General features: G+C 54.1%; 3 protein-coding genes and 2 long non-coding RNA genes across 8 annotated transcripts in view; all 5 read left to right on the top strand.

Moving 5' to 3' along the window:
* The first annotated feature begins 41 nt into the window (after positions 1-41).
* LOC146420371 (uncharacterized) lies at positions 42-1,587 on the top strand. Its single transcript, XR_014849171.1, has 3 exons — positions 42-958; positions 1,121-1,439; positions 1,543-1,587. It is a non-coding gene; the product is annotated as an uncharacterized LOC146420371 (long non-coding RNA).
* A 1,111-nt stretch (positions 1,588-2,698) lies between these two features.
* Positions 2,699-6,889, top strand: LOC146420370 (uncharacterized; the record flags this gene model as incomplete). Its single annotated transcript, XM_085048347.1, has 3 exons — positions 2,699-2,852; positions 4,394-4,481; positions 6,247-6,889. Coding segments are annotated over 3 exons (837 nt in total), but the record flags the coding sequence as incomplete, so codon positions are not given.
* Positions 6,890-9,153: 2,264 nt separating this feature from the next.
* LIN7B (lin-7 cell polarity scaffold B) lies at positions 9,154-21,563 on the top strand. Of its 4 annotated transcripts, XM_085048344.1 has the most exons (10): positions 9,154-9,240; positions 12,513-12,631; positions 13,937-14,008; positions 14,893-15,042; positions 15,531-15,590; positions 18,664-18,824; positions 20,783-20,850; positions 20,881-20,902; positions 21,107-21,125; positions 21,189-21,563. In XM_085048344.1, exons 1-7 carry the CDS (start codon positions 9,201-9,203, stop codon positions 20,802-20,804), a joined length of 624 nt encoding a protein of 207 aa, XP_084904470.1. In that variant the 5' UTR covers positions 9,154-9,200; the 3' UTR covers positions 20,805-20,850; positions 20,881-20,902; positions 21,107-21,125; positions 21,189-21,563. The 4 variants fall into 4 exon arrangements, with proteins under 4 accessions (XP_084904470.1, XP_084904469.1, XP_084904467.1 ...); XM_085048343.1 differs by lacking the exon at positions 20,881-20,902 and having other exon boundaries at positions 20,783-20,870; positions 21,106-21,125; XM_085048341.1 differs by lacking the exon at positions 20,881-20,902 and having other exon boundaries at positions 20,783-20,870; positions 21,106-21,563.
* Positions 15,862-18,006, top strand: LOC146420369 (uncharacterized). The gene is made up of 3 exons (XR_014849172.1): positions 15,862-15,905; positions 17,548-17,602; positions 17,673-18,006. It is a non-coding gene; the product is annotated as an uncharacterized LOC146420369 (long non-coding RNA).
* Positions 21,564-22,736: 1,173 nt separating the features above from the next.
* The window catches only part of LOC146420367 (liprin-alpha-3-like), a 31,111-nt gene continuing 27,327 nt past the window's right edge, over positions 22,737-26,520 (top strand). Inside the window, exon 1 of the mRNA XM_085048346.1 lies at positions 22,737-22,871. The gene's annotated coding sequence lies outside the window, so the exon portion shown is untranslated. The remainder of the gene's footprint in view (positions 22,872-26,520) is intronic.

The following is a 26,520-nucleotide window of genomic DNA, read 5'->3' as shown; positions in this document are numbered from 1 at the left end:
AATTAATTTGGGGTATTTAAATTAGGGGTGCCCCCTCCCCAGATTAAATTGGGGGGTTAGTATGTAAATAAGGGGGTGACCCCTCCTCAAATTAAATTGGGGGATGTAAATAGGGGGAGACCCCTCCCCAAATTAAATTGGGGATGTAAATGAAGTGATGACCCCTCCCCAAATTAAATTGGGGTATTTAAATTAAGGGGTGACCCCTCCCCAAATTAAATTGGGGATGTAAATGAAGGGGTGCCCCCTCCCCAAATTAAATTGGGGGGTCGATGAACCAGTAAAGGAGGTGATCCCCCCTCAAAAATGGGTCTGGGGGTGTGATAAATAGGTGAAGGGGGTGAAACCCCCCCGAAAAATTTAATGGGAGGGGGCTGTGTACAGGTAAAGGGGGTGAACCCCCAAAAATGAGGTGTTGGGGGGTCGATGAACAGGTAAAGGGGGTGAAACCCCCAAAAAATCGATGTGGGGAGGATGATAAACAGGTAAAGGGGGTGAAACCCCCCAAATTTGGGATGGGGGAGATGGTAAAACCCCCAAAAATCAATCTGGGGGGGTCGATAAACAGGTAAAAGAGGTGACACCCCCAAAAAAAACAAGGTCTGTGGGGTAATAATCAGGTGGAGGGGGTGTGACCCCCCAAAATGAGGATGGGGGAGATGGTAAAACCCCCAAAAAATGAATTTGGGGGTGTTAATGAACAGGTAAAAGAGGTGACACCCTCCCAAAAAAAAAAACAAGGTGTGTGGGGTAATAATCAGGTGGAGGGGGTGAACCCCCAAAATTAGGATGGGGGGGTCAATGAGCAGGTGAAGGGGGTGATCCACCCCAAAAAATTAAAATGGGGGAGATGGTAAAACCCCCAAAAAATCAATCTGGGGGGGTCAATGTACAGGTGAAAGGGGTGACCCCCCCAAAAAAAACCCAAGGTGTGTGGGGTAATAATCAGGTGAAGGGGGTGAACCCCCAAAATTTAGGATGTGGGAGATGGTAAAACCCCCAAAAATCAATCTGGGGGGTCGATGAACAGGTGGAGGAGGTGAAACCCCCAAAATTTAGGATGGGGGAGATGGTAAAACCCCCAAAAAAACAATCTGAGGGGGTCAAACAGGTAAAAAAGGTGACACCCCCCAAAAAATTAGGTGTTGGGGGGTCAATGTACAGGTGAAGGGGGTGAAACCCCCAAAATTTAGGATGGGGGAAATGGTAAAACCCCCAAAAAATGACTTTGGGGGGGTCGATGAACAGGTAAAGGGGGTGAACCCCCCAAAAAAATCCATGTGGGGAGGATGATAAACAGGTGAAGGGGGTGAGACACCCCAAAAAAAAATCAAGGTGGGGGGGTCAGTGAACAGGTAAAGGGGGTGAAACCCCCAAAATTAAAGTGGGGGAGATGGTAAAACCCCCAAAAAAATGAATTTGGGGAGGTCGATAAACAGGTTAAAAAGGCGACTCCTCCCCAAAATATCCATCTGGGGAGGTTGATAAACAGGTGAAGGGGGTGAAACCCCAAAGAATGAGGATGGGGGGGTCGATGGACAGGTGAAGGGGGTGACCCCCCCCAAAAATTAGGATGGGGAGGATGGTAAAATCCCCAAAAAAATCAATCTGGGGGGTTGATAAACAGCTGAAGGGGGTGACACCCCCAAAGAAATCAATCTGGGGGGTCAGTGAACAGGTGAAGGGGGTGAAATCCCCAAAAATTAGGATGGGGGAGATGGTAAAACCCCCAAAAAAATCAATTTGGGGGGAATCGATAAACAGGTGAAGGGGGTGACACCCCCAGAAATCAATGTTGGGAGGTAGAGGAGGTGAAACCCCCAAAATTATAATGGGGGAGATGGTAAAACCCCCAAAAATCACTCTGGGGGGTTGATAAACAGGTAAAAGAGGTGACCCCTCCCCAAAATATCCATGTGGGGAGGTCGATAAACAGGTGAAGGGGGTGAAACCCCCAAAATTTAGGATGGGGGAGATGGTAAAACCCCCAAAAAATGAATTTGGGGGGGTCGATAAACAGGTGGAGGAGGTGAAATCCCCAAAATTTCGGATGGGGGAGATGGTAAAACCCCCAAAAATCAATCTGGGGGGGTCGATAAACTGGTAAAAAAGGTGACACCCCCCAAAAAATGAGGTGTTGGGGGGTCAATGTACAGGTGAAGGGGGTGAATCCCCCAAATTTTGGATCAGGAAGATGGTAAAACCCCCAAAAAATGACTTTGAGGGGGGTCGATGAACAGGTGAAAGGGGTGACCCCCCCCCCAAAAAATCAGGTATTGGGCGTTGCCCCCCCAAAAATCGCTGGGTGGGGTTGATAACCAGGTAAAAGAGGTGTGACCCCCCCAAAAAAACCCCCCAAAAACCAATCCAGGTGTGTGTGAGGTCAGCGCCCAGGTGAGGGGGGCGTGTCCCCCCGAAATCGCGCGGCGTCGCTTCGGGAAAGGGTTAAATTTTTATTTTTGGGGCGGGGGTCTCCAAATCCCTATAACCTTTCCTTTTCCAGCTCGGGCATTTTTGGGGCGGGGGGGGGCACACCCCCTGAAGCCCCCTCCCCAATTTTCCCCAAAATAAATCCATTTTTTGGGGGATTTTTTTGGGATCAGGATTTTTTGGGGGGTCGGGGGTCGATTTTTTCGCGGTTTTTTGGGGAGGGGGTCGATTTTTTTGGGGAGGGGGGGTCCGGCCTCGCTGTGGCTGACCCCCTCCCCTTTCCCCCCCACCCTCGGGACCCCTCCCCAAATATTTTTCAGCCGCCTACAAACACGCCGACGGCAAGAAGATCGACGGGCGCCGGGTGCTGGTGGACGTTGAGCGAGGCAGGACCGTCAAGGGCTGGCGGCCCCGGCGCCTGGGTGAGACCCCTCCCCAAATTAACGCCCCCTCCCCAAAATTCGGGGGGTCCTGAGAGCCTAAATTGGGGGTTTGACCCCAATTTTGGGGTTATTTCACTCGGAATTGGGTTGTGAAATGGATGTATTCAGGATTTTTGGGGTGATTCATACTGATTTTTGGGGTTTGGTTGGTGGTCCTAATGCCCCCTCCCCAAATTAACGCCCCCTCCCCAAAATTTGGGGGGTCTGCAGTGCCTAAATTGGGGGTTTGACCCCAATTTTGGGGTTTTTTCGCTCAAAATTGGGGTGTGAAATGGGTGTGTTCAGGATTTTTGGGGAGATTCACACTGATTTTTGGTGGTCCTACAGCCCCCTCCCCAAATTGAAGCCCCCTCCCCAAAATTTGGGGGGTCTGCAGTGCCTAAATTGGGGGTTTGACCCCAATTTTGGGGTTTTTTCACTCAGAATTGGGGTGTGAAATAGGTCACTTTGGGGTCAGTTTGGGGTTAGTTTTAGGGTCACTTTAGGGTCACTCTGGGGTCACTTTGGGGTCAGTTTTAGGGTCACTTTGGGCTCACTTTAGGGTCACTCTGGGGTCCCCCTGTCCCCCTGGGGGAGGTCTCAGTGGCTCAGGCTGAAGTGTCAGTTTTAGGGTCACTTTGGGGTCACTCGGGTCAGTTTTAGGGTCACTTTGAGGTCACTCTGGGCTCACTTTGGTGTCAGTTTTAGGGTCACTCTGGGCTCACTTTGGGCTCACTTTGGGCACAGTTTTGGGTCACTCTGGGGTCCCCCTGACCCCCCTGTCCCCCCAGGAGGAGGGCTCGGCGGCTCAGGCTGAGGGGTCAGTTTAGGGTCACTCTGAGGTCAGTTTTAGGGTCAGTTTGGGGTCAGTTTTAGGGTCACTCTGGGGTCAGTTTTAGGGTCACTCTGGGGTCAGTTTTAGGGTCACTCAGGGCTCACTCTGGGGTCCCTCTGACCCCGCTGTCCCCCCAGGAGGAGGTCTCGGCGGCTCAGGCTGAGGGGTCAGTTTAGGGTCAGTTTAGGGTCACTCTGGGGTCAGTTTTAGGGTCAGTGTTAGGGTCAGTTTTAGGGTCAGTTTGGGGTCAGTTTTAGGGTCCCCCTGACCTCCTGTCCCCCCAGGAGGAGGTCTCGGCGGCTCAGGCTGAGGGGTCAGTGTTAGGGTCAGTTTTAGGGTCACTCTGGGGTCAGTTTTAGGGTCAGTTTGGGGTCACTCTGGGGTCACTCTGGGGTCAGTTTTAGGGTCAGTTTGGGGTCAGTTTTAGGGTCACTCTGGGGTCAGTTTTAGGGTCACTCTGGGATCAGTTTTAGGGTCAGTTTGGGGTCAGTTTTAGGGTCAGTTTGGGGTCAGTTTGGGGTCAGTTTTAGGGTCAGTTTTAGGGTTAGTTTGGGGTCAGTTTTAGGGTCACTCTGGGGTCAGTTTTAGGGTCAGTTTGGGGTCAGTTTTAGGGTCACTCTGGGGTCAGTTTGGGGTCAGTTTGGGGTCAGTTTTAGGGTCAGTTTGGGGTCAGTTTTAGGGTCCCCCTGACCCCCTGTCCCCCCAGGAGGAGGGCTCGGCGGCACCCGGCGCGGCGGCGCTGACGTTAACATCCGGCACTCGGGGAGGGACGACACCTCCCGCTACGATGAGAGGTGAGCCGGGGGGCTGGGGGGCTTGGGGACACATTTGGGACCTCTTTGGGACCCCTGTGTCACCTTTGGGACCCCTGGGAGGGGCTTTGGGACCCCTGGGAGGGGGTTTGGGACCCCTGTGTCACCTTTGGGACCCCTGGGAGGGGCTTTGGGACCCCTTTGGGACCCCTGGGAGGGGCTTTGGGACCCCTTTGGGACACCTGTGTCACCTTTGAGACCCATTTGGGATCTTTGGGACCTCTTTGGAACCCCTTTGGGAACCCTTTGGGACCCCTGGGAGGGGCTTTGGGACCCCTTTGAGACCCCCTTTGTCACCTTTGGGACCCCTGGGAGGGGCTTTGGGACCCCTGGGAGGGGCTTTGGGACCCCTTTGGGACCCCTGTGTCACCTTTGGAACCCCTGGGATGGGATTTGGGACCTCTTTGGGACCCCTGGGATGGGATTTGGGACCTCTTTGGGACCCCTTTGTCACCTTTGGAACCCATTTGGGACCCCTGGGAGGGGCTTTGGGACCCCCTTTGTCACCCTTGAGACCCCTGTGTCACTTTGGGACCCCCAGGATTGGCTTTGGAACCCATTTGGGACCCCTTTGGAAACCCCTGTGTCACCTCTGAGCCCCCTGTGTCACCTTTGGGACCCCCTTTGTCACCTTTGAGATCTCTGTGTCACGTTTGGGACCCCCAGGATTGGCTTTGGGACCCTTTTGAGACCCCTTTGGAAACCCCTGTGTCACCTTTGGGACCCCCTGGGACCCCCTAGAATGGGTCAGGGACCCTCAGTGTCACCTTGGGGACCCCCAGTGTCACCTCAGGGACCCCCTGGAATGTGTCTGGGACCCCTTGGAGTGGATCAGGGACCCTCAGTGTCACCTCTGGGACTCCCAGGGCACCTCAGAGACCCCCTTGGGACCCCCTAGAATGGGTCAGGGATCCCCAGTGTCACCTTTGGGACCCCCTGGAATGTGTCTGGGACCCTCAGAGGTGTGTCAGGGACCCCCAGTGTCACCTTTGGGACCCTCAGGATCCCTTCAGGACCCCCGTGGCATCCTCTGGATTGCGTCAAGGACCCCCAGTGTCACCTCAGGGACCCTCAGTGTCACTCAGGGACCCCCAGTGTCACCTTTGGGATCCCCTTTGGACCCCCCGGAATGGGTCAAGGACCCCCAGTGTCACCTTTGAGACCCCATTGGGACCCTCAGTGTCACCTCAGGGACCCCCAGTGTCACTCAGGGACCCCTTGGCACCCCTTGGAGTGGATCAGGGACCCCCTTTGGACCCCCCGAAATGGGTCAGGGACCCCAGTGTCACAAAGGGACCCCCAGTGTCATCTCAGAGACCCCCAGTGTCACCTTTGAGACCCCCTTGGGACCCCCAGTGTCACTCAGGGACCCCCTTGGGACCCCCAGTGTCACCTTTGAGACCCCATTGGGACCTTCAGTGTCACCTCAGGGACCCCCAGTGTCACCTTTGAGACCCCATTGGGACCCCCAGTGTCACTCAGGGACCCCCAGGACCCCCCAGTGTCACCTTTGAGACCCCATTGGGACCTTCAGTGTCACCTCAGGGACCCCCAGTGTCACCTTTGAGACCCCATTGGGACCCCCAGTGTCACTCAGGGACCCCCAGGACCCCCCAGTGTCACCTTTGAGACCCCATTGGGACCTTCAGTGTCACCTCAGGGACCCCCAGGGTCACTCAAGGACCCCCAGTGTCACCTTTGAGACCCCCCTGTGCCACCCCCGCCGCTGACCTCGTTGTCCCCTCAGGGACCGGGAGCGGGAGCGCGAGCGCGACCGGCGGGAACGCTCTCGGGAACGCGACCGGCGCCGCTCTCGCTCCCGGGACCGGCGGCGGCGAACGCGGAGCCGCGAGAAGGACGAGCGCGACAGGAAGCGCGGCGCCAGTCGCGACAGGAGCAAAGATCGCGACCGCGACCGAGACCGCAAGCGGCGCTCCCGCTCCCGAGAGCGCAAACGCGACCGCGACCGCGACAAGAAGGACGAGGGACCCCCGGAGCCGCCCGAGACCCCCGAGGAGCTGGGAGGGGGCGGCGGGGAGCCGGGCGGCGCGGAGGGCGCGGCGGGCGAGGCGGCGGAGAAGCGCGAGAGGGAGCGGGAGCGGCGCCGCGGCCATCGCGACAGGGAGCGGCGGCGCGACAGGGAGCGCGACAGGGAGCGCGAGCACAAGCGCGACAGGGAGCGGCGCGACGAGCGGGCGGCGGCGGGTCCCGGGGGTCCCGAGGGGGGCGACGCGGGCAGCCAGGGGGACTCGGAGATGTTCCTGCCGCCCGAGGGGCTGCAGGGCGCCGATGGCTACCTGGGGGCGGAGAATGGCTACCTGCTGGAGCCGCCGCTGGAGTGAGGGGAGGAGGGAGGGGGAGCGGGGCAATAAACGGGGTTTTATTGGAAATCAGTGGGGTTTGCGAGGTGGTTTTGGGGGTTTTCGGGGGTTTTGGGGGTTTTGGAAGTTTCGGGGGTTTTGGGGGATTTTGGGTGGTTTGGGGTGGTTTTGGGGGAGGTTTTGGGCATTTCGGTGTTTTTGGGGGTTTTGGGGTGGCTTGGGGAATTTCGGTGGTTTCGGGGAGGTTTGGTGGTTTTGGAGGAAGTTCGGGGATTTGGTGGTTTTGGAGGAGATTTGGGGGTTTTCGGGTGGTTTGGGATTTCGGGTGGTTTTGGGGGATTTTCGGAAGGTTTGGGGGCATTTCAGGTGGTTTTGGGTGGTTTTGAGGGAATTTCGGGTGGGTTTTGGGGATTTTCGGGTGGGTTTGGGGGAAGTTTGGGTGATTTTCGGGTGGTTTTGGGATTTTTCGGGTGGTTTTGGGGATTTTCGGTGGTTTTGGGGGAGGTTTGGGGATTTTCGGTGGTTTGGGGGTTTCGGTGATTTTGGGGGATTTTGGGTGGTTTGGGGGGATTTCGGGTAATTTTGGGGGAGGTTTGGGGGATTTTCGGGTGGTTTTGGGGGAATTTCGGGTGGCTTTGGGGGTTTTCCGGGTGGTTTTTGGGGATTTTCGGGTGATTTTGGAGGATTTTTGCGGTGAAGAGGTGACAACCCGGTTTGGGGTGGCTTTGTGCCCCAAAAAATTGTTTTTTTCCCCAATTTGGGGTTTTTCTAGTCCCAAAATTAGGTTTCCCATCCCGATTTGGGGGTCTTTGGGTTAAGACTTCCCCAAAAGGGAAGTCCTCCCCAATTTGGGGTTTTTTTTTAATCCCAAAATCAGTGCTCCTCCCAGTTTCGGGTGGCTTTCTGCCCCAAAAAATGAGATTTTTTCCCAATTTTGGGGTTTTTTAGCTCCCAAAATTAGTTCTCCTCTCCGTTTGGGTTTGGTTTTCCCCCAAAAAATCAACACCTCCCCAATTTTTGGGCTATTCCAGTTGGATTTGGGGTTTTTCCATCCCTAAAAAGGGTGTTCACCCCCCAAGATTTGGGGTTTTTCTAACCCCAAAATTTCTGCTGCCCCAATTTGGGATCTCCAGCCTCAAAATTTGTGACACCCCGCCAAATTTTTGGGGGTATTTCCTGTTAAATTTGGGGTTTTCCTGTAATTAGGGATTCCCCAAAAATTTGGGATTCCCCCAATCCATCCTTCTCCAAAATTTGGGATTCACCCAAATCCACTTTCCTCCCAAAATTTGGGGTTTCCCTGTAATTTGGGATTCCCCCAAAATTTGGATTTCCCCAAAATTTTGCATTCCCCCAATCCATCCCTCCCCAAAATTTGGGATTCCCCTATAATTTGGGATTTCCCAAATCCACTTCTACCCAAAATTTGGTGATGCCCCTGTAATTTGGGATTTCCCCAAAATTTGGGATTCCCCCAGTTCGTCCCCAAAATTTGGGGTTCCCCCTATAATTTGGAATTTCCCAAATCCACTCACCCCACCAAAATTTGGGGTTCTCCTGCAATTTGGGAATCCCTAAATCCACTCTTCCCCAAATTTGGGGTCCAACTGTAATTTGGGATTCCCCTAAAATTTGGGATTCCCCCAAAATTTGGGATTCCCCAAATCCACTTCCCCCCAAAATTTTGGGTTTCCCTGTAATTTGGGATTTCACCAAAATTTGGGATTCCCCAATCCACTTTCCTCCCAAAATTTGGGGTTCCCCTATAATTTGGGTTTCCCCTATAATTAGGATTTTCCCCAAAATTTGGGGTTCCCCAAATCCACTTTCCCTCAAAATTTGGGGGTTTCCCTATAATTTGGGACTCCCCAAGTCAACTTTCCCCCCCAAATTCGGGGTTCCTCTGTAATTTGGGATTCCCCCAAAATTTAGGATTCCCCAAATCCACTTTCCCCCCCAAAAATTTGGGGTTTTCCCACCAAAATTCGGGTTTCACCCCTCCCGTTCTGCGCACGCGCGATTCCAGTGGGGGCGTGGCTTATACAGAGGGGGCGTGGCCATTCACACTCCATATAAGGACATGGGCGTGGCCAAGGAGCCGATGACGTAACCAGCGGCTGCCGGGGGCGTGGCCTCGATGGGAGGGGGCGTGGTTTGTGCTCGATGGGCGTGGTTTTGTGGGAAGGGGCGTGGCTTGGCGGTGGGCGTGGCCAGGGAGTGAATTACGTTATCAATTGCTGCCGGGGGCGTGGCCTCGCTGTGAGGGGGCGTGGTTAGTGTGGAATGGGCGTGGTTTCGTGGGAAGGGGCGTGGTTTCGTGGGAAGGGGCGTGGTTTCGTGGGAAGGGGCGTGGCCTGGCGGTGGGCGTGGCCAGGCGAAGATGGCAGCGCTGAGCGGCGACGCGCTGGGGCTGGAGAGAGGTGAGGCGAGATTTGGGGGATTTTGGGGGAAATTGGGGTTTTTGGGGTTTTTGGGGGTCAGGGGGTGGGGGAGGGAGGGGGAGGGGCTGGGGGGTGTCGGGGTGGGGAGGGGCGGTGGGGGTTGAATTGGGGCCTGAGGGAAGAGCGGGGGGATTTGGGGGATTTTGGGGGATTTTGAGGGATTTTGGGGGTTTTGGGGAGATTTGGGGCGATTTTTGGGAGGTTTGGGGTATTTGGGGTGATTTTGAGGATATTGGGGAGATTTGGGAGATTTTTGGTGATTTTGGGAGGTTTTGGGGGATATTGGGAATTTTTGGGATTTTGGGGGATTTTGTGGGGTTTTGGGGATATTTGGGTGGATTTTGGGGGATTTAGGGGTATTTTGGGGGTATTTTGAGAGGTTTTGGGGGATTTTGGGTGAATTTGGGATTTTGGGGTGATTTTTGGGAGGTTTTGGGGAGATTTTGGGGATATTTTGGGGGATTTGGGGTGGATTTTGGGGCATTTTGAGAAGATTTTGGGGGATTTGGGGTGATTTTGGGAGGTTTTGGAGGATTTTGTGGGATTTTTGGGAGGTTTTGGGGCGGCAAGGGGGGTTTGGGGAGGTTTTGGGGTGCAGGGTGATGATTTTGGGGTGTTTTTGGCTCCCGGGAGCTATTTTGGGGCACAATTTTCTATTTAGGGGTGATTTTGGGGTTGATTTTGGGTTTATTTTTGGGTGGATTTTGGGGTGATTTTGGGGTGATTTTACAGTGACCCCGAGCATGATTTTGAAGTTGTTTTGGGTGGATTTTCAATTTTGGGTTGATTTGGGTTTATTTTGGGGTGATTTTACAGTGATTTTGGGTTGATTTTGTGGTTGTTTTGGGTGATTTTGGGGTGATTTTGGGGTGATTTTGGGGTGATTTTTGGTTGACTTTGAGTGTGGTTTTGGGCTGATTTTGGATTTGTTTTGGGTTTGTTTTGGGTTGACTCTAGCTGTGATTTTTGGTTGATTTTGCTTTTTTTGGGTTGATTTTGGGTTGATTTTGGGTTGTTTTGGGTTGATTTTGGGTTGATTTTGTGGTGTTTTTTTGGTTATTCTGGGGTTGATTTTGGGGTTGATTTTTGGGTTGATTTTGGGTTGATTTTGGGTTGTTGTGGGGTTGATTTTGGGTTGATTTTGGGTTGTTTTGGGGTTGATTTGGGGTTGATTTTGGGTTGTTTTGGGTTGATTTTGGGTTGATTTTGTGGTGTTTTTTTGGTTATTCTGGGGTTGATTTTGGGGTTGATTTTGGGGTTGTTTTGGGGTTGATTTTGGGGTGATTTTGGGGTGATTTTGGGTTGATTTTGGGTTGTTTTGGGTTGATTTTGGGTTGATTTTGTGGTGTTTTTTTGGTTATTTTGGGGTTGATTTTGGGTTGTTTTGGGGTTGATTTTGGGTTGATTTCAGGGTGTTTTGGCGTTGATTTTTTGGGTGATTTCGGGGTGATTTTGGGTTGATTTTGGGGTGTTGCAGAGTTGATTTTGCATTTTTTTGGGGGGTTGATTTTGGGGTTGGCCCTGGGGGTGATTTTGGGTTGATTTTGTGGCGTTTTGGGTGATTTTGTGGTACTTTGGGTTTGTTTTGGGGTGATTTTGCAATTTTTTGGGGGTTATTTTGGGGTGTTTTGGGGTTGATTTGGGGCGATTTTTTGGGGTTTTTCTTTGTTATTTTGGGTTCATTTTATGGTGTTTTGGGGTTGATTTTGGGTTTGTTTTGGGGTGATTTTGGCGTTGATTTTGCATTTTTTTGGGGTTGATTTTGGGTTTGACTCTGGGGTTGATTTTGGGGCGTTTTGGGGTTTATTTTGGGTTGATTTTGCATTTTGTTGGGTTGATTTTGGGGTGTTTTGGGGTGTTTTGCGGTTGATTTGGGGTGTTTTGCATTTTTTTGGGGTTATTTTGGGGTTGATTTTGGGGTTCATTTTTGGGTGTTTTGGGGTTGATTTTGGTTTGATTTTGGGGTGATTTTGTGGTGTTTTGGGGTTGATTTTGGGTTTGTTTTGGGGTGGTTTTGGTGTTGATTTTGCGTTTTTTTGGGGTTGATCTTGGGGTTGACTCGGGTTGATTTTGGGTTTATTTTGCAGTGTTTTGGGGTTGATTTTGGGGTGATTTTGCATCTTTTGGGGATTGATTTTAGGGTTATTTTGGGGTGTATTGGGGTTGATTTTGGGGTGATTTTGGGGTTGATTTTGGGGTGATTTTGGGGGTGATTTTGGTGTGATTTTGCATTTTTTGTGTTATTTTGGGCTGATTTTGCACTTTTTTTGGGTTGATTTTGGGATTGATCTTGGGGTCGACTCTGGGGTTGATTTGGGGGTTGATTTTGGGGGGTTTTTGGGGTGATTCGTGTGTGATTTTGGGGTTGACTCGGGTTGATTTTGGGGTGATTTCAGGGTGTTTCGAGGTTGATTTTGGGGTAATTTTGGGTTTATTTCGTGGTTGATTTTGGGGTGATTTTGCATTTTTTTGGGGCTGATTTCAGGCTGATTTCGGGGTGTTTCGGGGTTGATTTTGGGGTGGATTTTGGGGTGATTCCAGGGTGTTTTGGGGTTGATCTTGGGGTGACTTTGGGGCTGATTTTGGGGTGTTTTGGGGTTGTTTTGGGGTGACTTTGGGCTGATTTTGGGGTGATTTCGGGGTGTTTTGGGGTTGATTTCAGGGTAATTTTGGGTTTGTTTTGGGGTGATTTTGCATTTTTTAGGGTTATTTTGGGGTTGACTCTGGGGTTGATTTTGGGGTTGATTATAGGGCACTTTGGGGTTGATTTTGGGGTTGATTTTTGGGGTGATTTCGGGCTAATTTCGGGGTGTTTTGGGGTGGATTTTGGGGTTGACTTTGAGGTGATTTCAGGGTGTTTTGGGGTTGATTTCGAGGTGGATTTTGGGGTGATTTTGGGGTGTTTCGGGCTTGCTTTTGGGTTGATTTTGGGATGTTTTGGGGATGATTTCAGGCTGATTTCGGGGTTGATTTTGGGTTGATTTCAGGGTGGTTTTGGGTTGATTTTGGGGTTGATTTTGGGGTGACTTTGGGGTGATTTTGGGCTGATTTCGGGGTGTTTTGGGGTTGATTTCAGGGTGGATTTTGGGATGATTTCAGGGTGGTTTTGGGTTGATTTTGGGGTTGATTTTGGGGTGACTTTGGGGTGACTTTGGGGTTGATTTCGGGGTGTTTTGGGGTTGATTTCAGGCTGATTTTGGGGTGTTTTGGGGTTGATTTTGGGCTGATTTCGGGGTGTTTTGGCTCCCCAGACGTGTCCCGGGCCGTGGAGCTGCTGGAGAGGCTGCAGCGCAGCGGGGAGCTGCCGCCCCAAAAACTGCAGGCACTGCAGAGAGTGCTGCAGAGCAAATTCTGCTCTGCCATCCGAGAGGTGACCCCAAAATCCACCCCAAAATATACCCCAAATCCACCCCAAAAACTGCAGGCATTGCAGAGAGTCCTGCAGAGCAAATTCTGCTCTGCCATCAGAGAGGTGACCCCAAAATCCACCCCAAATCCACCCCAAAATCCATCCCAAATCTATCCCAAATCCACCCAAATCCGCCCCAAAAACTGCAGGCGCTGCAGAGAGTGCTGCAGAGCAAATTCTGCTCTGCCATCAGAGAGGTGACCCCAAAAACCCCAAAATATACCCAAAATCCACCCCAAATCCATCCCAAAAACTGCAGGCATTGCAGAGAGTGCTGCAGAGCAAATTCTGCTCTGCTATCAGAGAGGTGACCCCAAAATCCCCAAAATCCACCCCAAAATCCATCCCAAATCCACCCTGTAAAAACTGCAGGCATTGCAGAGAGTCCTGCAGAGCAAATTCTGCTCTGCCATCCGAGAGGTGACCCCAAAATCCCAAAATCCACCCCAAAATCCACCCCAAAAACCCCAAAATCCACCCCAAAAACTGCAGGCATTGCAGAGAGTCCTGCAGAGCAAGTTCTGCTCTGCCATCCGAGAGGTGACCCCAAAATCCCAAAATATACCCCAAAATGTATCCTGAAACCCAAAATCCACCCCAAATCCACCCCAAATCCATCCCAAATCCACCCCAAAAACTGCAGGCACTGCAGAGAGTCCTGCAGAGCAAGTTCTGCTCTGCCATCTGAGAAGTGACCCCAAAATCCCAAAATATACCCCAAAATCCATCCTGAAACCCAAAATCCACCCAAAATCACCCCAAATCCACCCTAAAAACATCCCAAAACCACCCCCAAAATCCACCCCAAAATCCACCCCAAAATCCACCAAAATCCACCCCAAAATCCACCCCAAATCCACCCCAAAATCCATCCTAAATCCACCCCAAAACCCCCAAATCCACCCCAAAATCCCAAATCCACCCAAAATCACCCCAAATCCACCCTAAAAACATCCCAAAATCCACCCCAAAATTCCAAAATCCACCCCAAAATCCACCCCCAAATCCATCCCAAATCCACCCAAATCCACCCCAAAATCCACCCCAAAGCCACCCCAAAATCCACCCCAAATCCACCCCAAAATCCACCCCAAAATCCACCCCAAAATCCATCCCAAAATCACCCCAAAATCCACCCCAAAATCCCAAAATCCACCCCAAAATCCATCCCAAAACCACCCCAAAATCCACCAAAATCCCAAAATCCACCCCAAAATCCATCCCAAAATCCCAAAACCATCCCAAATCCACCCCAAATCCCCGCAGGTCTACGAGCAGCTCTATGACACTTTGGACATCGCAGGGACACCGGAGATCCGAGCTCATGCCACCGCCAAGGTACACTGAGTGTCCCCAAATGTCCCCAACATCCCCAGTGTCCCCAAATGTCCCCAATGTCCCCAATGTCCCCATATGTCCTGAATGCCCCAAGTATCTACAATGTCTCCATTGCTCGCAATGTTCTCCAATGTCCCCAGTGTCCCCAATGTCACCAATGTCCCCAATGTCCCCAATACCCACAATGTCCCCAAAGTCCCTCACTGTCCCCAGTGTCTCCAATGTCCCCAATGTCCCCAATGCTCTCAATGCCTCCAATGTCCCCAATATTGCCAGTGTCCCCAGTGTCCCCAATATCCTGAATACCCCCATTGTCCCCCATGCCCACGATGTCCCCAACGTCCCCAATGTCCTCAAATCTCCCAATGTCTCCAATACCCCCAACGCCCCCAGTGTCCCCAATATCCCCAGTGCCCCCAATATACCGAATACCCACAATGCCGCCAATGTCCCCAATGTCCCCAACATCCCCAATGTCCCTTGCTCTGTCCCCAGGCCACGGTGGCAGCGTTCACGGCCAGCGAAGGCCACGCCCACCCGCGGGTGGTGGAGCTTCCCAATGTCCCCAATGTCCTCAGTGTCCCCTGTGCCCCCAGTGCCCACAATGTCCTCAATGTCCCCACTGTCCCCAATACTCCCAATGTTTCCGGTGTCCCCAATGTCCCCAACATCCCCAGTGTCCCGAATGTCCCCAGTACCCCCAATATCCCCGATGTCCCCAGTGTCCCCAATGTTCTCAGTGTCCCCCATGCCCACAATGTCCCCAGTACCCCCAACACCCCCAATGTTCCCAGTGTCCCCAATACCCGCAATACCCACAGTGTCCCCAATGTCCCCAATACCCACAATACCCACAACGTCCCCACTGTCCCCGATGTCCCCAGGCCACGGTGGCAGCGTTCGCGGCCAGCGAAGGCCACGCCCACCCGCGGGTGGTGGAGCTGCCCAAGACGGAGGAAGGTTTGGGGTTCAACATCATGGGGGGCAAAGAGCAGAACTCACCCATCTACATCTCCCGCGTCATCCCGGGGGGAGTGGCTGACCCACCCAAAAACCACCCACCAACCAAAAAAAAAAAAAAAAAAAAAAAAAAAAAAAAAAACAGGCACGGGGGGCTCAAGAGGGGAGACCAGCTGCTCAGCGTCAACGGCGTGGTGAGATTTGGGGGAAAAATGTAGGGTTTTGGGGAAAAAATTGGGGTTTTGGGGGGAAAAATTGGGGTTTTGGGGGAAAGTATGGGATTTTGGGGTGGATATGGAGGTGGCTGACCAGCAGGGGGCGCTCGAGAGGCAGGATCAGCTGCTCAGTGCGGTGAGAAAATTCGGATTTTGGGGGAAAAAGTTGGGATTTTGGGGGAAAAATTGGGGAAACATTTGGGATTTTGGGGTGGATATGGAGGTGGCTGACCAGCAGAGGGCGCTCGAGAGAGGTGATCAGCTGCTCAGTGTCAACGGTGTGGTGAGATTTGGGGAAAAATTTGGGATTTTGGGGAAAAAATTGGGATTTTGGGGTGGATATGGAGGTGGCTGACCGGCACGGGGGGCTCAAGAGGGGAGACCAGCTGCTCAGCGTCAACGGCGTGGTGAGAAAATCGGGATTTTGGGGAAAATTTGGGATTTTGGGGGAAAAAATTGGGATTTTGGGGGAAAAATTGGGGAAAAAAAAATAGGGGTTTTGTGGGGTTTGGGGTGGCTGTGGCGATGGCTGACCAGCAGAGGGCGCTGAGAGGGGAGCAGCGCTCAGCGTCAATGGCGTGGAGATTTGGGGGAAAGTTGGGATTTTGGGGGAAAATTGGGGTTTGGGGAGTTTGGAGTGGTGAAATTGGGGTTTGGGGTGGACATTGGGGTGGCACGGGGGGCTCAAGAGGGGAGACCAGCTGCTCAGCGTCAACGGCGTGGTGAGATTTGGGGGAAAATGTAGGGTTTTGGGGAAAAAATTGGGGTTTTGGGGGAAAGTATGGGATTTTGGGGTGGATATGGAGGTGGCTGACCAGCAGGGGGCGCTCGAGAGGCAGGATCAGCTGCTCAGTGCGGTGAGAAAATTCGGATTTTGGGGGAAAAAGTTGGGATTTTGGGGGAAAATTGGGGAAACATTTGGGATTTTGGGGTGGATATGGAGGTGGCTGACCAGCAGAGGGCGCTCGAGAGAGGTGATCAGCTGCTCAGCATCAACGGTGTGGTGAGATTTGGGGAAAAAATTGGGATTTTGGGGAAAAAATTGGGATTTTGGGGTGGACATGGAGGTGGCTGACCGGCACGGGGGGCTCAAGAGGGGAGACCAGCTGCTCAGCGTCAACAGCGTGGTGAGAAAATCGGGATTTTTGGGGAAAATTTGGGATTTTGGGGGAAAAAGTTGGGATTTTGGGGGAAAATTTGGGGAAAAATTGGGAAAAAAATAGGGGTTTTGTGGGGTTTGGGGTGGCTGTGGCGATGGCTGACCAGCAGAGGGCGCTCGAGAGAGGGGAGCAGCTGCTCAGCGTCAATGGCGTGGTGAGATTTGGGGGAAAAAGTTGGGATTTTGGGGGAAAAAATTGGGGTTTTGGGGAGTTTGGAGTGGTGAAATTGGGGTTTGGGGTGGACATCGGGGTGGCACGGGGGACTCAAGAGGGGAGACCAGCTGCTCAGCGTCAACGGCGTGGTGAGATTTGGGGGAAAAATGTAGGGTTTTGGGGAAAAAATTGGGGTTTTGGGGGGAAAAATTGGGGTTTTGGGGGAAAGTATGGGATTTTGGGGTGGATATGGAGGTGGCTGACCAGCAGGGGGCGCTCGAGAGGCAGGATCAGCTGCTCAGTGCGGTGAGAAAATTCGGATTTTGGGGGAAAAAGTTGGGATTTTGGGGGAAAAATTGGGGAAACATTTGGGATTTTGGGGTGGATATGGAGGTGGCTGACCAGCAGAGGGCGCTCGAGAGAGGTGATCAGCTGCTCAGTGTCAATGGGGTGGTGAGATTTGGGGAAAAATTTGGGATTTTGGGGAAAAAATTGGGATTTTGGGGTGGATATGGAGGTGGCTGACCGGCACGGGGGGCTCAAGAGTGGAGGCCAGCTGCTCAGCGTCAACGGCGTGGTGAGAAAATTGGGATTTTGGGGGAAAAATTGGGGTTTTGGGGGAAAAATTTGGGATTTTGGGGAAAATATTTGGGATGTTGGGGGCAAGAATTGGGATTTTGGGGAAAAAATTGGGGTTTTTGGGGTCAGAGCATGGAGGGGGAGCAGCACGAGTGCGCTGTGGAGCTGCTGAAGGCAGTGTAAGGGTTTTGGGGTTTCCAATGGGGTTTTTGGGGTTTCCAATGGGGTTTTTGGGTTTTCCAATGGGGTTTTTGGGGTTTCCAATGGGGTTTTTGGGTTTTCCAATGGGATTTTTGGGTTTTCCAATGGGGTTTTTGGGGTCAGAGCGTTGAAAGGGAGCAGCATGAGCGCGCCGTGGAGCTGCTGAAGGCGGCACAGGGTTTTTGGGGCTCTGGCTGTGTTTTTGGGGTCGGGGCTGTTTCGGGCTGTTGTTTGGGGTCTCATTGGGATTTTTTGGGGTTTTTGGGGTCAGAGCGTTGAGGGGGAGCAGCACGAGCGCGCCGTGGAGCTGCTGAAGGCGGCGCAGGGTTTTTGGGGTTCTGGTTGGGTTTTTAGGGTCGGGGCTGTTTCTGGTTAGGTTTTTGGGGTTCTGGTTAGGTTTTTGGGGTCGGGTCTGTTTCTGGTTAGGTTTTTGGGGTCTCAGATGATTTTTTGGGGTCAGAGTGTTGAGGGGGAGCAGCACGAGCGCGCCGTGGAGCTGCTGAAGGCAGTGTGGGGGTTTTGGGGTCGGGGCTGTTTCTGGTTAAGTTTCTGGGGTCAGGGCTGGTTTTTGGGGTCTCAGATGATTTTTTGGGGTCAGAGCGTTGAAGGGGAGCAGCACGAGCGCGCCGTGGAGCTGCTGAAGGCGGCGCAGGGTTTTTGGGGCTCTGGCTGTGTTTTTGGGGTTGGGGCTGTTTCGGGCTGTTGTTTGGGGTGTCATTGGGATTTTTTGGGGTTTTTGGGGTCAGAGTGTGGAGGGGGAGCAGCACGAGCGCGCCGTGGAGCTGCTGAAGGCAGTGTAGGGGTTTTGGGGTCGGGGCTGTTTCTGGTTAGGTTTTTGGGGTCGGGGCTGGTTTTTGGGGTCTCATTGGGGTTTTTGGGGTCAGAGTGTTGAAGGGGAGCAGCATGAGTGCGCCGTGGAGCTGCTGAAGGCAGTGTAGGGTTTTTGGGGTCGGGTCTGTTTTTGGTTAGGTTTTTGGGGTTTCCAATGGGGTTTTTGGGTTTTCCAATGGGGTTTTTGGGGTTTCCAATGGGGTTTTTGGGTCTTCCATTGGGGTTTTTGGGGTCAGAGCATGGAGGGGGAGCAGCACGAGCGCGCCGTGGAGCTGCTGAAGGCAGCGCAGGGTTTTTGGGGTCGGGCTGTTTCTGGTTAAGTTTCTGGGGTCAGGGCTGGTTTTTGGGGTCTCAGATGATTTTTTGGGGTCAGAGCATGGAGGGGGAGCAGCACGAGCGCGCCGTGGAGCTGCTGAAGGGAGTGTAGGGGTTTTGGGGTCGGGTCTGTTTTTGGTTAGGTTTTTGGGGTTTCCAATGGGGTTTTTGGGTTTTCCAATGGGGTTTTTGGGGTTTCCAATGGGGTTTTTGGGTCTTCCATTGGGGTTTTTGGGGTCAGAGCGTGGAGGGGGAGCAGCACGAGCGCGCCGTGGAGCTGCTGAAGGCGGCGCAGGGCTCGGTGAAGCTGGTGGTTCGTTACACGCCGCGGGTTCTGGAGGAGATGGAGGCGAGGTTCGAGAAGCTGCGCACGGCCCGGCGCCGCCAGCACAACAGCTACTCGTGAGCGACCCCAAATCCTGAAACCCTAAATAGCTGAGACCCCAAATCCTGAAACCCTAAATAGCTGGGACCCCAAATCCTGAGACCCTAAATAGCTGAGACCCTAAATCCTGAGACCCCAAATAGCTGAGACCCCAAATCCTGAAACCCTAAATAGCTGGGACCCCAAATCCTGAAACCCTAAATAGCTGAGACCCCAAATCCTGAAACCCTAAATAGCTGAGACCCTAAATCCTGAAACCCTAAATAGCTGGGACCCTAAATCCTGAAACCCTAAATAGCTGGGACCCTAAATCCTGAAACCCTAAATAGCTGGGACCCCAAATCCTGAAATCCTAAATAGCTGAGAGCTTGAAACCCGAAATCCTAAATAGCTTAGACCCCAAATCCTGAAACCCTAAATAGCTGGGACCCCAAATCCTGAGACCCCAAATAGCTGAGAGCCTAAATCCCAAAATCCTAAATAGCTGAGAGCCTAAATCCCAAAATCCTAAATAGCTGGGACCCTAAATACCTGAAATCTGAAATACTTGAAATCCTAAATACCAGAGATCATAAATCCCTGAAACCCCAAATCCTGAAACCCTAAATAGCTGAGACCCCAAATCCTGAAACCCTAAATAGCTGGGACCCTAAATCCTGAAACCCTAAATAGCTGAGACCCCAAATCCTGAAACCCCAAATAGCTGAGACCCCAAATCCTGAAACCCTAAATAGCTGAGACCCCAAATCCTGAAACCCTAAATAGCTGAGACCCTAAATCCCGAAATCCTAAATAGCTGAGACCCCAAATCCTGAAACCCTAAATAGCTGGGACCCCAAATACCTGAGACCCCAAATCCTGAAACCCTAAATAGCTGAGAGCCTGAATACCTGAAATCCTAAATACCTGAGATCCGAAATACCGAAATCCTAAATAGCCGAGAGCCCAAATCCTGAAACCCCAAATCCTGAAACCCTAAATAGCTGAGACCCCAAATACCAAAATCCTAAATCCCTGAAACCCCAAACCCCAAAATCCTAAATAGCTGGGACCCCAAATACCTGAGACTCTAAATACCTGAAACCCCAAACCCCAAAATCCTAAATCCCTGAGAGCCTGAATCCCTGAAACCCTAAATACCTGAAACCCCAAACCCCAAATCCTAAATAGCTGAGATCCTAAATAGCTGAGATCCTAAACACCTGAAACCCCAAACCCCCAAATCCTAAATAGCTGAGATCCTAAATAGCTGAGATCCTAAACACCTGAAACCCCAAACCCCCAAGTCCTAAATAGCTGGGACCCTAAATACCTGAGATCCTAAATACCTGAGATCCGAAATACCTGAGACCCCAAATCCCCAAATCTTAAATAGCTGAGAGCCTGAATACCTGAAACCCTAAATCCCTGAGATCCGAAATACCTGAGACCCCAAATCCCCAAATCTTAAATAGCTGAGAGCCTGAATACCTGAAACCCTAAATCCCTGAGTCCCCAAATACCTGAGACCCCAAATCCTGAGACCCCAAATACCTGAAATCTTAAATACCTGAGACCCTAAGTCCCTGAGACCCTAAATACTTGAAATCCTAAATACCTGAGACCCTAAATACCTGAAACCCCAAGTTCCAAAACCCCATATCCCTGAGTCCCGAAATCCTGAAACCCCAAAACCCTGAAACCCCAAATTATGAAACCCCAAAACCCTGAAACCCCAAATTCCTGAGTCCTGAAATGCCTGAGTTCCCAAATCCTAAAACCTTAAATCCTTGAAAACCTATATCCATGTCCCCAAATCCTGAAACCCCAAATCCCTGAAACCTGAAATTATCCCTGAAACCCCAAATCACTGAAACCCCAAATCCCTGAAACACTAAATCCCAAACTCCCCAAATCCTGACCCCCAAAATCCTGAGCCCCCAAATTTCACCCCAAACCCTCCTGACTGACCCCAAACCCCAATTTCACCCCACAGGTCGCTGGAATCGAGGGGGTAGAACCCCCTGGGACCCCAAAGGACACCTCAGACCACCCTGGGACCACCTGGGACCCCAAAAGACCCCAAAAGATCACCTTGGGACCCCAAAAGACCCCCAGGGACCCCCTGGGACCATTTGGGACCCCAAAAGACCCCCTGGGACCTCCCAGGACCTTCTGGGACCCCAAAAGACCACCTTGGGACCCCAAAAGACCCCCAGGGACCTTCTGGGACCCCAAAAGATCACCTTGGGACCCCAAAAGACCCCCAGGGACCTTCTGGGACCCCAAAAGATCACCTTGGGACCACCCTGGGACCACCTGGGACCCCAAAAGACCACCTTGGGACCCCAAAAGACCCCAAAAGACCACCTTGGGACCCCAAAAGATCACCTTGGGACCACCCTGGGACCACCTGGGACCCCAAAAGACCCTCCAGGACCCCAAAAGACCCTGTGGGACCTCGCAGGACGTTCTGGGACCCCAAAAGCCCCCCAGGACCCCCCTGGGACCACCTTGGGACCCCAAAAGACCCCGTGGGACCCCAAAAGACCACCTTGGGACCACCTGGGACCTCCTGGGACCCCAAAACACCCCCCAGGACCCCAAAAGACCCAAAAGGACCCCCTGGGACCACCTTGGGACCCCAAAGGACCCCAAAATCCCCCCAGGGACCCCCAAAGCCCGCCGCGCCCCCGCTGTGTATATTTGGGATATTTATGGGGTGAGAACTCTGTACAGTATTTATTGATCCTATTTAAAGTCACCTGTGTCACCTGTGGGTCAGCTGAGGGTTAACTGTGTGTCACCTGAGTGTCACCTGTGTCATCTGAGGGTTACCTGAGGGTCACCTGTGTCACCTGAGTGTCAAATGTGGGACACCTGAGGGTTACCTGAGTGTCACCTGAGGGTCATCTGTGTCACCTGAGTGTCACCTGAGTATTACCTGAGTGTCACGTGAGGGTTAACTGTGTCACCTGAGGGTCACCTGTGTGTCACCTGTGTCATCTGAGGGTCACCTAAGGGTCACCTGAGGGTCACCTGTGTCACCTGAGCGTCACCTGTGTCACCTGAGTGTCACCTGAGGATCACCTGTGTGTCACCTGAGTGTCTCCATGGTAACGGGGAGCTGCTCTGTTTCCATGGCAACGCAGGGAGCAGGCGGTTTCCATGGCAACAGGGATGGGATGCATTGCGTCTCCATGGCAACAGGGTTGGGTGAGGTGGTCCGTCTCCATGGCAACCGGTGGGGGAGGGGCGGTTTCCATGGCGACACAGCGGTGGGGATTGTCCATCTCCATGGCAACCGGGGGGGAGAACAAATCCATCACCATGGCAACGCGTGGGGAAGGGGGGGATGGTCCATCGTCATGGCAACGGGGCTGGATGGGGTGACCGCCGTGGTTTCCATGGCAACGGGGTGGGCTGGGTTGGTCCATGGTGACCGCCGGGGGGGGGGTGTGTGTGTGTGTGTGTGATCCCGTTGCCATGGCAACGGGGCTGACTGGGTTGCTCCATCCCCATGGCGACTCCCTGGGGGGGGAGAGGCTTCCGGTCTCCATGGCAACGCGGGGCGGTTTCCATAGCGACGCGGAGCATCCTCACGCGCGGGGCTGGGGGGAGGGGAAGGTGGTCCATCGCCATGGCAACGCGGGGGCGGGGCCGTCTCCATGGCGACGCGCATGCGCGCCAGCCCCGCCCCCGCCCGATGACATCACCCCACCGCGGCCCCGCCCCCCGCGCGCTCCCATTGGCCGCTCGCCCCCAGGCCACGCCCACCCCTCCCACCCGGCCGGGGGGCGGGGCCAGAGCGCGGCCGGCGCCTCGGGGCGCGCTCCCATTGGCCGGCGCCGCCGTCAATCAGCGCCGCTCTTAAAGGGCCCGCGCAGCGTTTCGCGGGGCCGGCCGGGGGGGGATCGGTACCGGGGGGGGGGCGGGCGGCGGCCGCGGGGCTCGGGCGGGCCCGGGGCGCGGCGGGGCCTGAACGGGCGCGGGGGCGACGGGCAGCGACCCCCCCCCCGGGGCCCCCCCTCCCCGCCGGGCCGCCTCCCTCCGCCGGAGCTGCCGCAGCGCCGCTCGGAGCCCAGGTAGGCACCGGGCCCGACCCCCCCCCGAGCCCCCCGCCCGCCTCCGGTATCCCCAGCCCGACCCCAACCCCTTCCCGGCATCCCCATCCCACCGCCGGCAGCCGCATCGCCACCCCTGCCCGGCAGCCGCAGCCCAGCGGCGACATCCCCGTCCCTATCCCGACATCCCGATCCCCATCCCGACATCCCAATCCCGACATCCCCATCCCGACAGCCCAACATCCCGATCCCATTCCCGACATCCCGATCCCATTCCCGACATCCGCATTCCGATCCCATCCCGATCCCGACATCCCGATCCCGATACCGGTATCCGCATCCCGACCCCATCCCCAGCTCCTCCGGCATCCGCATCACATCCCCGCTCCGTCCCCGGCGTTCCCATCGCAGCGCCGACATCCCCATCGCAGCCCCGGCAGCCGCATCCCGATCCCAATCCCGACCCCATCCCCATCCCCGGCCTCTCCATCCCATTCCCGGCATCCCAATCCCGACCCCATCCCAGCTCCAGCGTCTCCATCCCAGCCCCGGCCTCTTCATCCCGACCCCATCCCACCTCCGACATCGCGATCCTATTCCCGGCATCCGCATCCCGACCCCATCCCCATCCCCATCCCGGGCCTCTCCATCCCATCCCCGGCATCCCAATCCCGACCCCATCCCGACCCCTTCCCACCTCCTGCGTCCCCATCCGGTCCCCAGCATCCCAATCCTGACCCCATCCCCATCTCTGCATCCCAATCCCGACCCTCTCCCCAGCCCCGGCCTCTCCATCCCACCACCGACATCCCAATCCCGACCCCATCCCCATCCCCATCCCGGGCCTGTCCATCCCAATCCCGACCCCATCCCCATCCCCGGCCTCTCCATCCCATTCCCGGCATCCCAATCCCGACCCCATCCCAGCCCTATCCCAGCTCTGACATCCCAATCCCGACCCCATCTCAACCCCATCCCACCTCCTGCATCCCCATCCGGTCCCCAGCATCCCAATCCCGACCCTATCCCCATCCCAGCATCGCAATCCCGACCCCATCCCAGCTCCGACATTCCCATCCCGTCCCCATCCCATCCCCGACATGCCAATCCCGGCCCTATCCCCATCCCCGGCCTCTCCACCCCAATCCCAACCCCATCCCCATCCCCACATCCCCATCCCGACCCTATCCCCAGGCTCTCCATCCCAATCCCGACCCTATCCCTGGCATCCCAATCCAGTCCCCAGCATCCCAATCCCATCCCATCCCCATCCCTGGCCTCTCCATCCCAGCCCCATCCCCATCCCCAACATCCCAATCCCATTCTCATCTCCATCTTCAGGATCCCAATCCCGACCCCATCCCAGCTCCAGCGTCTCCATCCCATTCCCGGCCTGTCCCTTCAATCCCCAACATCCCAATCCTGACCCCATCCTATCCTCAGCATCCCAATCCCGACCCCATCCCCATCCCTGGCCTCTCCATCCCATCCCCATCCCAATCCCGACCCCATCCCCATCCCTGGCCTCTCCATCCCATCCCCGGCATCCCAATCCTGACCCCATCCACAGCCCTGGCATCCCAATCCCATTCCCATGCTTATCCCATCCTCATCCCCACCTCTGACATCCCAATCCCATTCCCACCTCCATCTTCAGGATCCCAATCCTGACCCCATTCCCATCCCGACCCCATTCCCACCTCTGACATCCCAATCCCAACCCCATCCTATCCTCAGCATCCCAATCCCATCCCTATCCCCGGTTTCTCCATCCCAGCCCCATCCCCATCCCCAACATCCCAATCCCATTCTCGTCTCCATCTCCAGGATCCCAATCCCGACCCCATCCCCATCCCCAGCATCCCAATCCCATTCTCATCTCCATCTCCAGGATCCCAATCCCAACCCCATTCCCATCCCAGCCCCATCCCCATCCCCAGCATCCCAATCCCATTCCCACCTCCATCTCCAGCATCCCATTCCCACCCCCATCCCAATCCTGACCCCATCCCCAGCCCCGGCATCCCAATCCCATTCCTGACCCCGTCCCTGTCCTTCTCCCTGACATCCCAATCCCATTCCCATTCCCATCCCGACCCCATTTCCATCCCTGACATCCCAATCCCGGCCCTATTCCCATCCTGACCCCATCCCCATCCCAGTCCTGACCCCATCCCCACCCCTGACATCTCAATCCCAATCCCAATCCCCATCCCGACCCCGTCCCCAGCCCCGACATCCCAATCCCATTCCCATCTCCATTCTGGCCCTATCCCAATCCCATCCCGAGGCACCCTCCAGGGCATCCCCCTGTCCCAATTCATCCCACCTGGATCCCCAGTGCCCCCCAGTGCCTCCCAGTTCATCCCAGTTCATCCCCCCAGTGCTCCCCAGTTCATCCCAGTTCATCCCACCTGGACCCCCCAGTTCATCCCAGTTCATCCCACCTTGACCCCCCAGTGCCCCCCAGTTCATCCCACCTTGACCCCCCAGTGCTCCCCAGTTCATCCCAGTTCATCCCAGTTCATCCCACCTGGACCCCCCAGTGCCTCCCAGTTCATCCCAGTTCATCCCACCTGGACCTCCCAGTGCCTTCCAGTGCCTCCCAGTTCATCCCAGTTCATCCCACCTGGACCTCCCAGTGCCTTCCAGTGCCTCCCAGTTCATCCCAGTTCATCCCACCTGGACCCCCCAGTGCCTCCCAGTGCCTCCCAGCGACCTGTGGGGGGAAACTGGGGTTTGGGGTCAGTGGGGTCTGGGGGGGTCAGGAGGGTTTGGGGTGAAATTTGGGGGCTCAGAGATTTGGGGGCTCAGGGATTTGGGGTCAAGATTTGGGGGGGTCAGGGATTTGGGGAGTTAGGAATTTAGGGTTTCAGGGATTTAGGGTTTTGAAATTTCAGGACTCAGGGATTTGGGGTTTCAGGGATTTGGGGATGGAGGGATATAGGGTTTCCAGGATTTGGGGTTTCAGGATTTGGGGAGTTAGGAATTTAGGGTTTCAGGGATTTAGGGTTTCAGGGATTTAGGGTTTTGAAATTTCAGGACTCAGGGATTTGGAGATGCAGGGATATAGGGTTTCAGGGATTTGGGGTTTCAGGGATTTGGGGTTTCAGGATTTGGGGAGTTAGGAATTTAGGGTTTCAGGTATTTAGGGTTTCAGGGATTCAGGGTTTTGAAATTTCAGGACTCAGGGATTTGGGGTTTCAGGATCTGGGGACACAGGGATATAGGGTTTCAAGGATTTGGGGTTTCAGGTATTTAGGGTTTTGAAATTTTAGGACTCCGGGATTTGGGGACTTGGAGATTTGGGGACTGAGGGATTTAGGGTTTTGAAATTTCAGGACTCTGGGATTTGGGGTTTCAGGATTTGGTGACACAGGGCTATAGGGTTTCAAGGATTTGGGGACTCAGGGATTTGGGGTTTCAGGGATTTGGGAACTCAGGGATTTAGGGTTTCAGGGATTTGGGGTCTCAGGGATTTAGGATCTCAGGGATTTGGGTTTCAGGGATTTAGGGTTTGAAGGATTTAGGGTTTCAGGATTTGGGGTTTTAGGGATTTAGGAACTCAGGGATTTGGGGACACAGAGATATAGGGTTTCAAGGATTTGGGATTTCAGGCATTTGGGGTTTCAAGGATTTAGGGTTTAAGGTATTCGGGGTTTCAGGGATT

This window comes from Lichenostomus cassidix, unplaced genomic scaffold (genome assembly GCF_008360975.1).
Source record: "Lichenostomus cassidix isolate B80296 unplaced genomic scaffold, HeHo_3.0 HiC_scaffold_538, whole genome shotgun sequence".
In the NCBI taxonomy this organism is placed as follows: Eukaryota; Metazoa; Chordata; class Aves; order Passeriformes; family Meliphagidae; genus Lichenostomus; species Lichenostomus cassidix.
The sequence above is the reverse complement of the archived record's forward strand: the minus strand, read 5'-3'. Positions and strand labels throughout refer to the sequence as shown.

What these genes read in the sequence shown, in the direction of transcription:
- LIN7B (XM_085048344.1), top strand. Translation starts at nt 9,201, where the DNA reads ATGGCAGCGCTGAGCGGCGACGCGCTGGGGCTGGAGAGAG. An exon ending in TCTGCTCTGCCATCCGAGAG is followed by an intron (nt 12,632 to 13,936) that starts GTGACCCCAAAA and finishes AAATCCCCGCAG; the next exon opens with GTCTACGAGCAGCTCTATGA. An exon ending in CCCGCGTCATCCCGGGGGGA is followed by an intron (nt 15,043 to 15,530) that starts GTGGCTGACCCA and finishes GTGGATATGGAG; the next exon opens with GTGGCTGACCGGCACGGGGG.